Genomic DNA, 15,280 nt, shown 5'->3' with positions numbered 1-15,280 from the left:
TGCTCCAGTCCTAAGGATTGGAGCGCAGCTTTGGCGCAGCTTCTGGCCTCTTCAGATGCATGTGTCATTTAAACAACATATCTCCAAAGGCCCTTAGCCTTAGCGAGAGACATGCTGAAGAACTGTTTTCCACGATGGGGTAAGAAAGGCAAAGACATCTTTGACTGGTGTTGAAATAATGGATATAGATAAAGAACATGTAGGTGGGTACAAGGTTGTGAGTGTTACAAGGATACCTCTGGTAATGACAGGATTGATAAGAGTCAGGTGGAATGTGACCTAAAAGTTACTAATGCATAATGAATTGGGTTTTATGCTACATGCAAGCATCCTGACCCTGATTGAATGAAATTTCTTTATGTTTAAGTGTTTGTATCCAATAGAAATTTGTGTCGCTTATAAAAAGTAGGACTCTACTTTTATTCTGAATCTCAGGCATCGATTGGGAAAGCGATCCTAAACTGAGACCTTGCCAGAAATAAACCGCTTCTTTATCAGGCCGGTCTTCTTCTTTCGCTCATTTTCTGTCCAATGAACGCATCCCTTGAACCGGACAATACTGAAGTCTATTACATAGGTTTAATTCATATGTGACCAATGAGAGGCAGTTTGTAGTTTTGACTGGAGAGAGGTGGGAAATATAAATACAAATTGCACCCAACAACCACCACAACAACCACAACAGCATCAGCCCCCAATGTCTGGGATGGTTTCCCTCCTCCCTCTTCCAATGCTGGGGAGGGAAATTAAGTTGAAAAGTAAAAGGAAGCTGAAAGTTGAAAGGTAAAAGATTTACAAAAGGCCAGTTCTTAAGGGGAAAAGACCCCTTTCAGTTGGAAAAAGGGGGTTCACCCCTTAATAATACATAAACAAACTTTACTCTTGTAGCCCGCCTTTCTGCTGCAGCAGTCAAGGCGGCTTACATGGCTGGAATAATACATGGCTTCAATAAACAGGACTAAATGCAATACATTTTGGGGGGCTGCTGGGGCTTTTGGAGACCTAACTGCCCCCTTCCTTCCCCCTCTTGGCACCTACCTCTCCCCCACAGCAGCGCCCCCTGCAGCCTCAGGGCGGACATTTTCCCCTAAAGCCCCCTCATGTTGCCGACCCACATTGCTCCTTTCCCAACTGCGCACGCGCAAAGGCTCCCGGCTTCCCTCCTTCCCACTCCAGCTCCGCCCCCTTCCACTTCCGACCAATAAGCTTCCCGCTTTGGCCTCACCAGGGAACTACGGTTCCCAGGAAGCATCTCGAGGAAAGCGCATGCGCAAGATAGGCCACCTAGGATAAATGAGGTACCGCGAGGAAAGCGCATGCGCGAAAAGACCACGCCCCCTCCCTTATATGATTTCAACTAATAAGCTGCCCGCTTTGGCAGCACAGTGAAACATACTCGAGAAGGAGAAAGGCGCATGCGCAGAAAGACCACGCCCCTTGCCTCATATAGTTAACCAATGCGCCGCGCGTTTTGGCCTCACCGGGCTAGAAGAAACTGAGGTACTGCGAGGAAGGCGCATGCGCAAGAAGACCACGCCCCCTCCCTTATATGGTTTCAACCAATCCGCTCCCCGCTCTGGCCTCACCGCCAGAAGAAACTAATACTCAGGAGACACCGCCGGGAAAGCGCATGCGCAGGATGGCCACGCCTCCTTCCTTATATGGCTTCAGCCAATCCGCTGCCCGCTTTTATATATTATAATAATAATAATAATATAACGTAATGCTATAATAATTTAATAAATTATATAATAGGTAACATATAATGTGTAATAGCAACAATATAATTTATTATTATTATTATTATTCCTCAGGAAAATCTCTCTCTGAAAAGATGCTGCAAATATCCGTCACCAGGACAACCGCAGCAGGGGATGCAGCTCTTTCTGATTGGCTCGGCCCTCTGCCACTCTTTCCTCCCGCAGCCTCTCAGAGTCTGGCAAAGGGGCGGCCCCGACCTGTCCGTTGGCGAAACGCGGCCTCCCCATTGGCCAAGGCCTCGGGGGCGGGGCTTTGGTTGAGGAAGGCGTCGGCCGCAGGGCGCCGCTGATTGGCCAGTGTGAGGAGCGGCAAGGCCGTGACGGGAAGGCTTAAAGGAGGAGTCGGGAGAAGGGCGGGCGGCATGGGCTTTGGGTGCTTAGTGAAGCGGACGCTGCTGTGCGGAGTGCTGGCGACGCGGGGTCTGACTCGGACGATGGTGAGCGAAGGCTTGGTGCAGCCAGACTAGGCCTCACAGGGCGCCTCTCTAGCCTCTCTCCCCTGAGCTCTATGGTCCGACCACGGAGTTTTCCCTTCTGGAGGCTAGAGCGTCGCTCTTCGGAGGACCCCTGGAGAGGTCTTGTTTTTCAGGCTCTGTTCTTTTATTGTGGGCCTTCGAGGCGTTTCCCGCTTATTCATGGGGCTTCCTTGGCAAGGCTTGGGCAGAGGAGCCTTCCCTTGAGGCTGAGAGAGTGTGACTTGGCCCAGTGGGCTTCATAATTAGTGGCGTTTATTAGTGGCGTCAAGGAGGGAGGAGATAGTGGGGCTTATTGTGTTGTGTGGATTCTCTTGATGAACGCTGCCTCAGTCTTGTGGGAGAGGGGTCAGAAACAATAAAAATCATCATTATCATTATTATCATTATTATTTAGTTATTAACCCTTGTGACTTATCCTTTAATAGTGGTTTCAGCATTGGACTATGGCTCTGGAGACTGAGAACGCTCTCGGCCTCAATGGAAGGCAATGGCGACTCTCCTCTGAACAAACCTTGCCAGGAAAACCCCATTATAAGTCCGCCTCAGGGCTGCCAGGAGTCGACAGCGGAAGAGGAATAGGACTGCCTTGGGATGGGTTTTGTTGTTAAAAAGTATATCCTCGGCTATAAGTCAAGGGCAGGTTTCGGGGGCAAAGGTATGGGTTTCGATATGCCCCTCGGATAAGTCGACCTAGGTTTTTGGGGTCAGTTTTTGGACTAGACTCTCTAGACTTACACATGAGTACATACAGAAGGTGTGTTTTGTTGAGTCTGTTTTCCTTGCGGCTGAGCTTTCTAAGTCCTCCGAAACAGCTTGCTTACCGCAAGCTTTACGATCCCTTGAGGAGCAACGGAAGCTGCATTCAGCTCCCCTGAGTCATCATGGGATGCAGAGAGAGACAGAGCCATTACAGAAACAAGGAAATAACCCCATTTTGTGGCCCCAGAGTGAAAGACAGGGAGAATCTGTACCAAATATACTCTTGACTAGTGCTGAAAAGACCAAAGAGATGTTGGGAGTTGAATCTGGCCTTCAAATGGCTAAGGCCTCTTACAGACTGCCAAAATAAAGCTGCTTTGGGTCTCTTTGGAGGTAATGCTGTTTAAATGATGCATGGGTCCTAAGAGTCCGGAGGTCGCACCAAAGCCACACTCCATTCCTAAGCACTGAAAACATTGGCTATTTGACTGGACTGGACCTTTGACCACTCTTCGGATTACGGTTTGGACATTGTCTCAAACTGGAGTGCAGCTTTGGGGCAGCTTCCGGACTCTTAGGATCCATGCATCATTTAAACAGCATACCTCCAAAGAGACCCAAAGCAGCTTTATTTTGGCAGTCTGTAACAGGCCTTAGTCTCAAAGGTGCTACAAGATCACTCTACATACTGATTCTACAGACTAACCTTTGAATTATTTTCCCTGTCCGATTTGGCAGTCTCTTACCTGTGATCTCTTTTCTTCTAAACTTGCTTCCCTTGGGATATTCTTTCTTTTCTCCCTTGTTTCTCTGACGCATCTGTTTCCTTCCTGTCTTACTACTTTTTGAACTAATGACTTTTTCACTCCTGTATTAAGATACACCGGAGGCCAAATACGTAGAAATGTGTGCGACTCCTAACTGATGTGATCTTTTGCCAGCATCTGAAATCATAAGACATCGCTTAGCAGTTCTTCATCTCCCAGAGAACTTTTAAATTATCTGCAGTTGCAGTGAATGCAATTAAAAAAAACCATCTTGCAATTAGTCAATAGTGAAGGAAACCTGCCCCTGAAGGCACCGTTCTGGTACAGCCTGGACAACACAAAGCCAGCAAAGAGAGTGAGGACAGAAATCTAGGCAGACCTGTTCAACCTTAGTCATGGGCCCCTGAGGCTTTTATAAAGATAATCCAAGTACCTCTTTGGTTCATTAAGGATATCTTTCAACTTCTTTTCAGGTTCAAGTGGAGTCTCCAAGGTGTTATTCAATGCCATTAAAATGACAACAGAAGAGTTTGCACATTTTTAAATGTAGAAACTTCCTTAGAGGGCCAGTGACTTTCAGCCACTCGGAGCAAAGGAATGAAAGCTTCAGTTAGCTGAACCCAGTACACACGCACACATATGTATGGTCCAAAATCAATAGGAATGAAGCCTAACAGTGCATGGAAGGGATGAAGTCATTCCCTTACTTGCCTTGAGAATCTGGTGGTTGTTGTGTGCCTTCAAGTTGTTTCCGATTTATGGTGACCCTATTTCAGTGTTTTCTGGGGCTGAGAGTGTGTGACCCAGTGGGTTTCCATGGCTGAGCTGGGAACCAAACCCTGGTCTCCAGGATCTGGTATTTGAAGCAAAACAAATGTAGTAGCATTTTTTTGAGGTTTATCTAGTGATGTTGGGTGTACTCTTTGACAGATGACAAACAGTTTTTGTGCAATAGGCTAGTGTTGAAACCTCCACACTTTTTGGTAGTTGGAGATAAGACTTCTTTCACGTTAAAAATCCACTTGACCTTCTAACCGAGAAGCGGTTGTCACATTCTGTGTCCATGAGTTTCACAAGTGAACAATCTCCATTATGAACTTGCTGCCAGTGGATTCCATGAGGGGACTCTCTGTTCTCATACTTACGAGAAGGTAAAATAGCTTCTCCTCATCATTTTACACATCCGCTTGTACTTACATAGCTCTCCTTGAGATCTACACTTGTACACACACCAGTCTCCAAAGCTTGTTACTTAACTTCCTCCTAGTGGCTTTAGTTTTGCAGGTGACAAACCAAGGGAACTGTAACAGAAGTGTCTTTTGAGGAAGCGAGAGGAGAGGGGGTATGCTACAAAAGAAGACCTGGAGTCATGCCTTAAATCAGGGAGTTTGGGGGCTTTTGTGACTTGGAAGTGTCTTAGAGGTTGAAAACATTGACCTCAAAGCGAGCAGCAAGGGAAAGCTAGTTGCAGTAAGGGGCTTTGCCCAATGCCTTTAGCTGCAATGCAGTGAGATAGAGATGCTGATAATGTGGGAAGCTGCTCACCTTCGCCCTTATTCTCTGGAGACTGGCTCTGCAGTGTGAATGAGTCAGGAGATTTGGTTGTCTTTTGCACAGTCCTCCTGTTGTGGATCTCTGTTATCTTGGATTGGGTAAAGCCTGGCTATAAAAAGAAATGAGAGTAAGCTGAAGCCAAAACAATCTCCTTGCTGTCGAGCTTCTCCCTTTGTTGCTGGTTGCACAATCGAAGCCTTGTGCAACTGGAATCTGTGTGGAGGTGGACTGTTGGACTCGTGATTATGACCGAAGGGAAGGGTTTTATGCAGCAATGGTTTGATAGTTGGCGGGGGTGGAATTTCATTCTATTGTGTTTTGGAATCACTTGAGGACCAAAAGCTGTGGAACTAATTCTCCCTTCACAGAATCCCAGAAGTGCCCTAGGACAGGAACTGAATGCTGCTTTGCAAACAAGCAAATTCTTTCTTTAAGCCTCCTTGAGTCCCAACCTTTGGGGGAAAGGATGAGGAACAAAGAGAGGGGTTATTTTGCCTGGTTAAACCTATATGCTGTGGTTGGAAGAAAAACTGACAGTTTGTGGCACCTTAAGCTTTTTGCTTTGTTCCTGCAGAAATCTTTTTCTCGTATCTCCTAACTGTTCTTTTTACTGGGGAGTTGACGCTGGGGCCTCCTGAGCGCAGTGGACCCTCCACATTTGTTGGTCTATGGGCACAGGACCCGCATGAAAGCTTCAAACAAAAAACTTTTTTACCTGAGAGTACACTTCTAGGAATCTGTAGGTCTTCCAGCACAACTCCATGGTTTACATCTGCTGGAAGTTGACCACAGAATTGCACCGGAGGACCTGCAAATGCCTAGAAAAGTGTGCTTTCTAGGAATCTCTATAGGTTTTCCAAGCAGCTTCTGGCAGAAGTTGACCACAGAGTCGTGCTGGAGGACCTAGGGATTCGTAGAGAGAACATATTGATCAAATCCACAAAAGTCAAAGCCGCAAACATGGAGGGCTGACTGTATTCTGCAGGGGATCAAGTCAAGTCATACATTTCTAGGGTTGTCTTGTTAAATTCACACTGGAGGTCTTGTAGTAACAAAGGCATAATGACTGTAGGAAAATGAAATCTGGCTGCTGCTCAAGAAGATAAGACTTCTGCATGCTCTAAGGAGATTTCTATGTCTCTATGCTGTTGTTTTGATAGCTGCAACTGGTGGTTTCCCAGAATGTGACTGGTTGCCCTCCTGAGAAGGGGAAATTGAGGCAGGGATGGATCCCAATCCATGTTTTTAATTCCCTTGCTTTCAACAGGATTATCACATTACTTGTATAATCTGGATCCAACCTCTTGTCATATCATGGCTAACAGAGGCTGAAATTCCTCTGTGCCCCATGTTCTCTCCTTGATCAGATTTCCCCTTTAAAAAGTATAAAATAAAATGCTGGTGCTGTGAAAAGGGAGAAGCGCAGCCTTCACAGCCCAGAAAAGGGATTTTTAAAAAGCTGGGGTTTCTGGTTTGGAGTGGAAGAGCTAGAAACATCTTTGAAGCAATTGGGTCCTGCTTTGTTTGACAGAAGGAGGGGTATTCAGTTTTTTCTTGTCGTAGAGTTGGGAGAGATGCCAAGCCCCCTGCCATGCAAAAATCCACAACTAAAGTATTCTTGATAGAGGTCCATCCAACCTCTATTGAAAAACCTCCAAAGATAGAGCCCACTACCCACGGAGGCAGTCCATTCTGCTGTTGAACACCTCTTGAGAGATTCTTCCTAATGTTTAGGTGCAATCTCTTTTCTTACCATTTGAATTTGCTGGTTCATGTTCTAGTCTCTGGAGAAGCAGAAAATGAGCTCGCTCCCTCTCCTGTACAATATCAGGTATTTAAAGATGGCTATCTTATCACAGCCTCAGTCTTCACTTCTCCAAGCTAAACATACACAGTTCCCTGAGCCATTCCTCATAGGTTTGGTTTCTAGGCCTTTTACCCATGTTGGTTGCTCTCTTCTGGATGCGTTCCAGTGGGTCAAATTCCAGATCAGACATCTGCTCCTGCATAGCCATACTTCTGTTCCACCTTCTCCTTTCTGTCTCTAATCTCTTGCTGTTGATTCTTGTTTGTTAATTGTGTGTGGGGAGTAACATTGCACATCCCATCAGTCACTTAGTGTTGTATGTTTGATCAGGGTCTAGGTGTGCGCACAAAACATGTACGCAGGCCTTCTGGTCTTATGTATGCATTAACAAACTAGGTCACTAATCCAACCATGACATCTGAAGGAAACTGGGACACTCCAGTCCTTCAAAACAGAAGCGTGTTGTGGATTATGGTTGGGACAAAGCCATGGTTTGTGGAGGCATTATGCTAGCATGGTGTGAGTATATAAAACATTATGGGTGCCATCAGACCTTGGAAATGTTGTATGTAAAAATATTTTACAACAGATCTCAGAATCTCCATCCTGGGGATTCTGGAACTTGTTATCTAAAAGAAAACAATATATCTTCTTCCAAACTCTAAAGAGTCACTCCATATAACACACCTTCAAATATTTAAACAGGGGTATCATATCCTTAACCTTCTCTTCTCCAGCCTGAACATACCCAGCTCCCTAAGTCTTTCCTCATAAGGCATGGTTTCTAGACCCTTCACCATGATTTTATGACTGCAACTCCCATCATTCTCAACATTATTTGCCCAGTGAGGCAGAAGTGCTGTTAACATGTATTTCCTACTTTCTCTCTCTCTCTGTGCCCTCCCCACAGTGTGCCCAAGAGACCGACTGGCAATCGGCCAAATCTATCTACGACTTCCATGCTCTGGATATCGATGGCAATGACGTCTCCTTGGAAAAGTACAGGTACGTACTCCCTGGGGAACAGGTATTTTCCTGCTTTGAACGTTTGTTTCAGCCTCAAGGTGAAGAGTCTTTCAGCCCAAGCGCCAGATTCAATTCTAGAGACGTTCTGGGGAGCAGAGAGGGGTTGCACTTGACTTGCTGTTACTGTATATTTATATCCTATATTTACCTCCCCTCTATCAGTCTGGGACTCAAATCAGCTTGTGAAGCCTAAAACAAATACAGCTTTAACAAAATACACATCATGCAAAAGTTAAAAATATAATCCAATTGTCAATAAAAGTAAAAGCAGTTAAAGTGTAACTTTTAAAAACGTTTGGGTAGGGCTAAAAGCAAACCCAGTGGACCCAAAATACCGGCGTGTTTTAGTTGAAAAGTTTGACTGCTGGGGATTAAGCCGTTAGGAGAGACATTTCCACTCTTAGATTAGGGGAAACCCTGGCAGTTGGGAAACTACCAACTGGTGGTGCCATGGGCAAGGCTGGATGACTTTGCCCATGGCACCACCTAGAAAGCACACTTTTCTAGGCATTTGCAGAGGGCAGCTGACCAAGATGATAAGATTTGAAAACAAAGCATTAATAAGGAATGACATGGGTATGCTTAGCTTGGAGAAGAGAAGATTGAGAAGGAACATGAAAGTAGTTTTTAAATATCTGAAGGGAGGTCTTGTAGAAGATGGCAAGCTTGTCTTGGGATGCTGCAGTGACTGGAATGAGAACCACTGGATTCAAACAACAAGAAAGCGGATTCCATGTAAACCTTAGGAAGAACTGCAATGGAATAAACTGCTTTGGAGGTTGGCAGGCTTTCTTTCTTAGGAAGTCTTTAAATAGAGGTTAGATGGGCATCTCCTCTCAAAACTGCTTCAGTTATGGATACCTGCATAGCAGAGGGTTTGACTAGATATCCCTTTGGACCCCTTCCAACTCTATCATTATCTAGTTCTGTGATCCCAGAAGGGTTCAGCCTTAGATCTCTAGCCCTTGTCTCCCTAGCCTGGTTTAGCTTCTATCACTCTTGTACTTAAAACATCTATGTTTCAGCGTCACCCATTGCATTTTACTGAGGTTCTCCAGCATAGTACCCTCTGGATCTGTTGGACTACAGTTCCCATCTCTCCCAGCAAGCCCATTCTGGTGCAGGATAATGGGAACTATAATCTGACCACATCTGGAGGGTTGAAAAAACATGTTTTAACCAGTTGGGAAGCACGTAAAACATAGTTGTTGTTTTTTAAATTCTTCTTGGCAAGCAGTTCTTAATATCTTTGGTCCTCCCAACAGTTTGGATTCGCTTCCCAGATACCCCCAACCAATATGGCCAGTGCACAGGAATTCTGAGAGTTGAAATCCCAAACATTTGGAGGACCAAGGGTTGATAACCATTGCTCTAGACTAATATTACATTTTGTCCGCAACTCTCATAGCTTGTCGAGATTTTGGGAACTGTGATCCAAAAGAGTAATTTTCCAAGCTTTGCTTGGTACATTGCTACCCAGCAGCAAGACCAGTAAAAGGAAAGTCAGCTCAGTCCCAGCCAGGCAAAAATGCCTCTCCTTTCCACTGAGACTCTGAATAATCATTAGTTTACATGCCCAAGGGAAGAATGAATGCTTAAAAGACCATTGCAATGAAAAGTATTTTGAAATATGTTATGTCTCATAAATCACACTACAGGTGATAAGCAGAAACCACCACGAGGATAGTAAGGAATAAAAAAACAGCAAAGGGAATATAGGTAGTGGCTAGAGTATTGGATTTGGCACATCCAGCTGCCCGTCTCCACTGAAACTTGCAGGGTGACTTTGGGCCACTCTGTCTGTCTGTCTCTGTGCAGGAGGAGGAGAGCCATGGAGACTGCTGTGAGGTCAGTGAAGAAAAGACGGAATACAAATCTAGTGCATAAATTAAAAAATATGGGCTGGATCAGAATTAAGAATACTGTCCCCACCTAGGATTCCCTGAAGGCCAGCCCTGCCGTGTCCAGGAGAGCTTGCTGCTGAGCAGGAACATATCAGATTGCTTCCAGCACATTTTACCAGTGCCATGAGTGGCTGTCTACTTGGGGAGGGAGCAACTGCATGGGGCCCAAGGGTCTGTTTGCTCCCTTCCAACTCACCCACCCTCAAAACTACAGGTTGTACCTACCTGAGCAACTGCTCTCAAATGCCTCTTCTATTGTTGTTTTGTGACTTCAAGTTGTTCCCAACTTAGGGTGACCCTCTCATGGGTTTTTCTTGGCAAGATTTGTTCTGAGGAGGTTTGCCTTTGCCTTCCCCTGAGGCTGAGAGAGTATGACTTGCCCAAGGGCATCCAATGGGTTTCATGGGTGAACTGGGAATTGAACCCTGATCTCCAGAGTCATAGTCCAACACTCAAAACCACAACACAACGCTGCCTCTGTTGTCATCCAAGTCCTTCCCAAAATTGTGACTGGAAGTGATGCCTCGTTGTGTCCTCTCACCATTTTGAGAAGGAGTCTGATGAAAAGAGAGGAGTTGGTGTGTTTTCTGCTTGGATTTTTGCACAAGGAAAGCGCAGAAATTGCACTGAACATAAAAGAAAAATTGGGATTGGTGGTCTTTCTGGGAATGGCAGGAGGCCTGAGCACCCCAAAAGTGGGTCCAAGGACCTGTATTTTCTCCACACTGTCTGCCTCATCCTTCCTTTCTTCCTCAGGGGCTATGTCTGCATCATCACCAACGTCGCGTCGAAATGAGGCAAAACACCCGTAAACTACACTCAGTTTGTCGACATGTACGGTCGATTAGCTGAGCGTGGTTTACGAATCCTTGCTTTCCCCTGCAACCAGTTCGGCAAGCAGGTAAGACTTGCAGGGGTGGTGATGTTCAGTTTTGGGGTGGGGGAGATGGTTGGCATCAAGCCCTCCTGCCTCAGGGAGGGCAGGATTGGACCAAGATGCTTTCCTACCTCAAAGAAGTAGAAGGGGGGCCAAGATTCCCATTTCTTTGTATGTAAATGTACAAGACTGGACACAGCCTCTTTCTTCAGTTCTGGCAATGTTTTTAAAACTACACTTCCATTTCAAAGACACCTTCCCCCAAAGTAGTTGGTTACCATGATAATTTTCATGTTTATTCTTTTAAAAAGTAATTTATGATTTTAAAAAAGCATCAGAATGCTACTAGCTGCAGGTATCGGGTACAAAGCACACTTCCAGAGCAAGGCTGCATCCTCTGAAACTCTAAAACTAACTTTTTCCACTGCAAAAGAAGTGGAGTTGTCCCCTTTTACTTGATTTATTACTGAGTAATGGCTTTATTACTGCAAAAGGAGGTAATTACAAGTAACTCACAGCTTGCAACTATTGCGTGAGACAATTCCCCCATCCTTTCTGGTGGCAACAGGCTACTTCAGTGGGACAATTCAGTCCTGCAAGGAGAAGAATCTGTAAAGCTTAAGAAGAATGGTATTTGGGGGGTGGGTAATGCCTCCATCACATGAGGCAGCTGCCTCACTTTCCCTCATGGTCACCACCGGAGAAGGGCAATTCAGCAAACAAGTCCCTTTCCATCCCTTCTTATAACCCCAGGTTTCTTTTTCTATTCCAGGAGCCAGGCACTAATGAAGAGATCAAAGCTTTTGCTGCAGGTTATGGGGTGAAGTTTGATATGTTCAGCAAAATTGAAGTCAATGGGGAAGGGGCCCACCCTCTCTGGAAATGGATGAAGAGCCAGCCCAAGGGCAAGGGCACAATGGGAAAGTGAGTTCTTGCTAGTCACAATCATTATTTTGTTGCTGAGATTCTTAGAAATGGATAGGAGAGAAAGAGAGGGAACGTACACAATAGCAACTCACTTCTTACTTGCCTTTGGAGAGCTACATTTAGTTCCACAAAACCCGAGCTCTTTTGAGGGGGAGTTGATCTTCTAGTCCTTACGGTGAGAGGATGGGTTGTTTTCTTAAAAACTTCCATGTGTTTTATTTTAAAATTTAAGAACAATTTTCCTTGTCTGTGGGAACTGGGGAATGAGCTATTAAAAGTAAAAGAAAGTTTAAACTTTCTTGCATGGACAAAGGTAGGTTTATACAAGGGTATCCCACAGCAGTCCAGTGTGGGACTGCAGGAGCAAAGCTGGTTTGTCTGTGTTCAGGTTTTGTCCTCCAGTTAATAGTTGGACTGCAGCTTCCATCAGCCCCAGCAAGAAGATGGGAGCTCCAGTCCAACAACATAGAGGTGTGCATAATTCCAACCCATTCCTGCTGGTAGGTCTATGATTGTAGGACTAAAAATGTACCCTTTTCCCCCTTCTCTCCCTGCTTTAGTGCAATAAAGTGGAACTTCAGCAAGGTGAGTCTTCTTCTCTTTATCCTCAATTGGTGACTAGATTCCAACTTGACTGTGCCACTTTATTTCAAGTGCCCCATAATTTGGATAATTTCTTCAATAGCTACTGTTATCAGCTCTTACCAGAGATGAGGAACTAGGCACATTGAGCTTGGCTGTAGAGTAGGGCAGAAATGCTCTTGCCATTCAGCCATTGTAGCACTACAACTCCTATCATCCCTGAACATTGGCCATGCTGGATGGAGCAAATTTGAGTTGGTGTTCAAACATTTGGAGGGTTAAACGTTTCCCAAGGCTGTTGTTTCATCTCAGTGGAGAACCAGTGGCCCACCAGATGGGAGTGGACTGCAATTCCCAGAAGCCAATAGTCAAACATTGGCTGGCAACTGTCACCCGGAGGGCATTTTCATCGACTGCCCCTAGAGATTAGACAGCTAAATATGCTGTCTGAATTTAAAACAGCACAAAGACATATCTTGTGGCAGGCCTTACCCAGTCAGTTTTAAAGTATGAATTTTAAATAGATATATTTTTAATCTGGATGATTTTAATGTGTAATGTAAAATCCTATGTTTATGTATTTAATTTACATATTTAATGGTGAGTTACACATTGTATTTTAATCCATGCTGTACCCTGCCTTGAGCCTTGGGGAGGCAAATAAGAAATAAAAATTATTATTATGGGTATCACATGCCTCCACCTGCGTTGCCGCAGATTCCTCCATCCCCCTTTCAGACAAACAAAAAGGAATTCCCAACAGTCTCTCTAGCTCAGCCTCCCCATTTTCCCCACTGACTACCTGCCTACTTTTGGAAAGCTGAACAACAGATCAAAAATGCAAGAGCTTTCTGCTGTTGCTCCCTAGAAATTGGTATACTGCTTCTGAACATGGCAGTTCCATCATGCCCTTCTGTCTGAACAGCCATTGATACAAACATCTTTTCAACATCCCTATTTTAAGCTAGAGAATCCCATTGGGGCCTTTCTTTCATTGGAAATAACTTTTTTACTAGGTGGTTTTTGTTCTGTGTACAGCAGTCCCATCTCTGCATATCCTATCTCTGTGAATTTCTAGGAAAGGACTTGGAAAAGATGCTCCCAGTTTTGAGCCCCTTGTTGAATAGCTGAGCCCTCTCTCTTTCACCCTGTTCAGGCAGAAATAGTCCTTGTCCTTCACCAGCTCCCTTCTTTCTCCTCTTCCAGTTTCTCATCAACAGAGAAGGCCAGGTGGTCAAGAGGTACAGCCCCATGGATGACCCATTTGTAAGTGGCAGGCATTTGAGATGTCCCTTTACTGACTGGGCTTCTATAAGGGATCTTGAAGAAAAGTGGGAGGGAGATTTGGCGGTGTTACTACTGAGCTGCATTGATTTTGGGGAGACTTTCCCTTTGGGCTTGTCAGTCTTGATGCCTGTGATGCTAAGAGAGGTCTTACCAGGCAACCAGTGGTCCATTTGGTTCAGTTTGTTGACCCAAAGAGACTTTGGCAGCACCTATAAAGACATTTTTATTGGTGCAGCACCTACAGTCGGACACAACTGGACAACCTTGTCAAAGGGGAAACCTATATCTTTTTTACAAAGAAATTGGGCAAGTCACACGCTCTCAGCCTCAGGGGAAGGAAATGGCAAACCTCCTCTGAGCAAACCTTGCCAAGAAAATCCCACGATAGGGTTGCCTTAAGGTCACCACAAGTCGGAAACGACTTGATGGCACAGAAAAACAATGATAAAGAAACTTAAACTAGACCCTTCTTTAGAATAATGAGAACTAGAATCTTAACTGAAATTGAGAAGGGCCAGAATTTGTGGTAGAGCACACTGCATACAGAAAGTTTGATCCCTGTTACCTCCAAATGAGTACTGGGTAGTAGATAAAATCTCTAGAGTATGTAACGTTAGCAGATAATCTAACCAGTTTCCTATGGCTTTTTTTCTATTCAGAACCATGGGGAGGCTAGTTTTGCTCTGCCCTTGGGAAAATCTCCACAGTTCAGTGGTAGGTCATGTGTTTGGCATGCAAAAGGCCCTGGGTTCCAATCCACAGCATCTTAGGTCAGGCAGCGAGCACCACTGGCATTCAGTGTGGCTCATATTTTTAATCCGTCTAAGGCAGGTTTCTGTGCAACAACTGATACTGTCACTTGCCCATCTCACACTTCCATGTCTCCCCCACAGGTGATCGAGAAGGACCTGCCTGCTTACCTATAGGCCTTGATCCTGTCGTCTTGGACCCTGCAGCTTGCTCCTCCGCTTTCCTGGGATGTTCTGCCTCCATGATAGCCTGCCTTCAAGCCAAACTCACTTGGTGAGACAGGCTTGACAAACTGGCATGAGCTCACAGGGATGAGGAGGCCCCTATGGGACAATTGCTGGCTGGCACACTTGTAGATGCACGAGCTGAGCTTTGTAGTAATAAAGGAGTTATTTTTTTCCTCTTCACAATTGAGTGTCCTGGATTCTGTGCTGGCTGGGCTGAGTATTAAGAAAACTTTATGCATCAAATTCTCCATGGCTGCCTCCATCTTAGATACTGCCTTGGTCTCATACTAGAAAAAAAGTGGGATATAAATTAACTAAATAAAAAGATTTTAAAGACACTTGCTTATGCCAAGTGAGAAAAGTTCCCCACCTAAGGCCGTGTTGTCTGCTCCAGTTATCTGCTGCAATGTCCTAACATGGCTGTACTTATGGGCTCTAGTCCTTCCCTTAAACATCAAGTAGGATCCTAGTCTTCATGGTTCTAGCTGATGACTGGATGGAAAGCTGGGTTTGATCTGATCAGGCTAATTGGTCTTCCTTACCTGGAAGCTTCATTCATACCGCCTAAGCAGTGTTTAAGCGATTTAAAGCTAATTTGCCCCCAACAATCTGGGTGCTGCTCTATAAACTTCCAAGA

At 45.0% G+C, this 15,280-nt stretch overlaps 2 protein-coding genes across 3 annotated transcripts in view; one reads left to right on the top strand and one right to left on the bottom strand.

The window, feature by feature from the left end:
- Positions 1 to 1,167, bottom strand: part of POLRMT (RNA polymerase mitochondrial) — a 40,008-nt gene extending 38,841 nt beyond the window's left edge. For both annotated transcript variants that reach the window (XM_042479654.1, XM_042479655.1), the window contains exon 1: positions 1,039 to 1,167. In XM_042479654.1, the coding sequence (XP_042335588.1) occupies positions 1,039 to 1,081 (43 nt within the window). In that variant the 5' untranslated portion in view covers positions 1,082 to 1,167. The remainder of the gene's footprint in view (positions 1 to 1,038) is intronic.
- Positions 1,168 to 2,046: 879 nt separating this feature from the next.
- GPX4 (glutathione peroxidase 4) lies at positions 2,047 to 14,826 on the top strand. Its single transcript, XM_042479588.1, has 7 exons — positions 2,047 to 2,197; positions 7,974 to 8,068; positions 10,750 to 10,894; positions 11,643 to 11,794; positions 12,358 to 12,382; positions 13,586 to 13,645; positions 14,560 to 14,826. Exons 1-7 carry the CDS (start codon positions 2,123 to 2,125, stop codon positions 14,590 to 14,592), a joined length of 585 nt encoding a protein of 194 aa, XP_042335522.1. The 5' UTR covers positions 2,047 to 2,122; the 3' UTR covers positions 14,593 to 14,826.
- The last annotated feature ends 454 nt before the right edge of the window (positions 14,827 to 15,280 follow it).

This window comes from Sceloporus undulatus, chromosome 7 (genome assembly GCF_019175285.1).
Source record: "Sceloporus undulatus isolate JIND9_A2432 ecotype Alabama chromosome 7, SceUnd_v1.1, whole genome shotgun sequence".
NCBI classification, from domain to species: Eukaryota; Metazoa; Chordata; class Lepidosauria; order Squamata; family Phrynosomatidae; genus Sceloporus; species Sceloporus undulatus.
The sequence above is the reverse complement of the archived record's forward strand: the minus strand, read 5'-3'. Positions and strand labels throughout refer to the sequence as shown.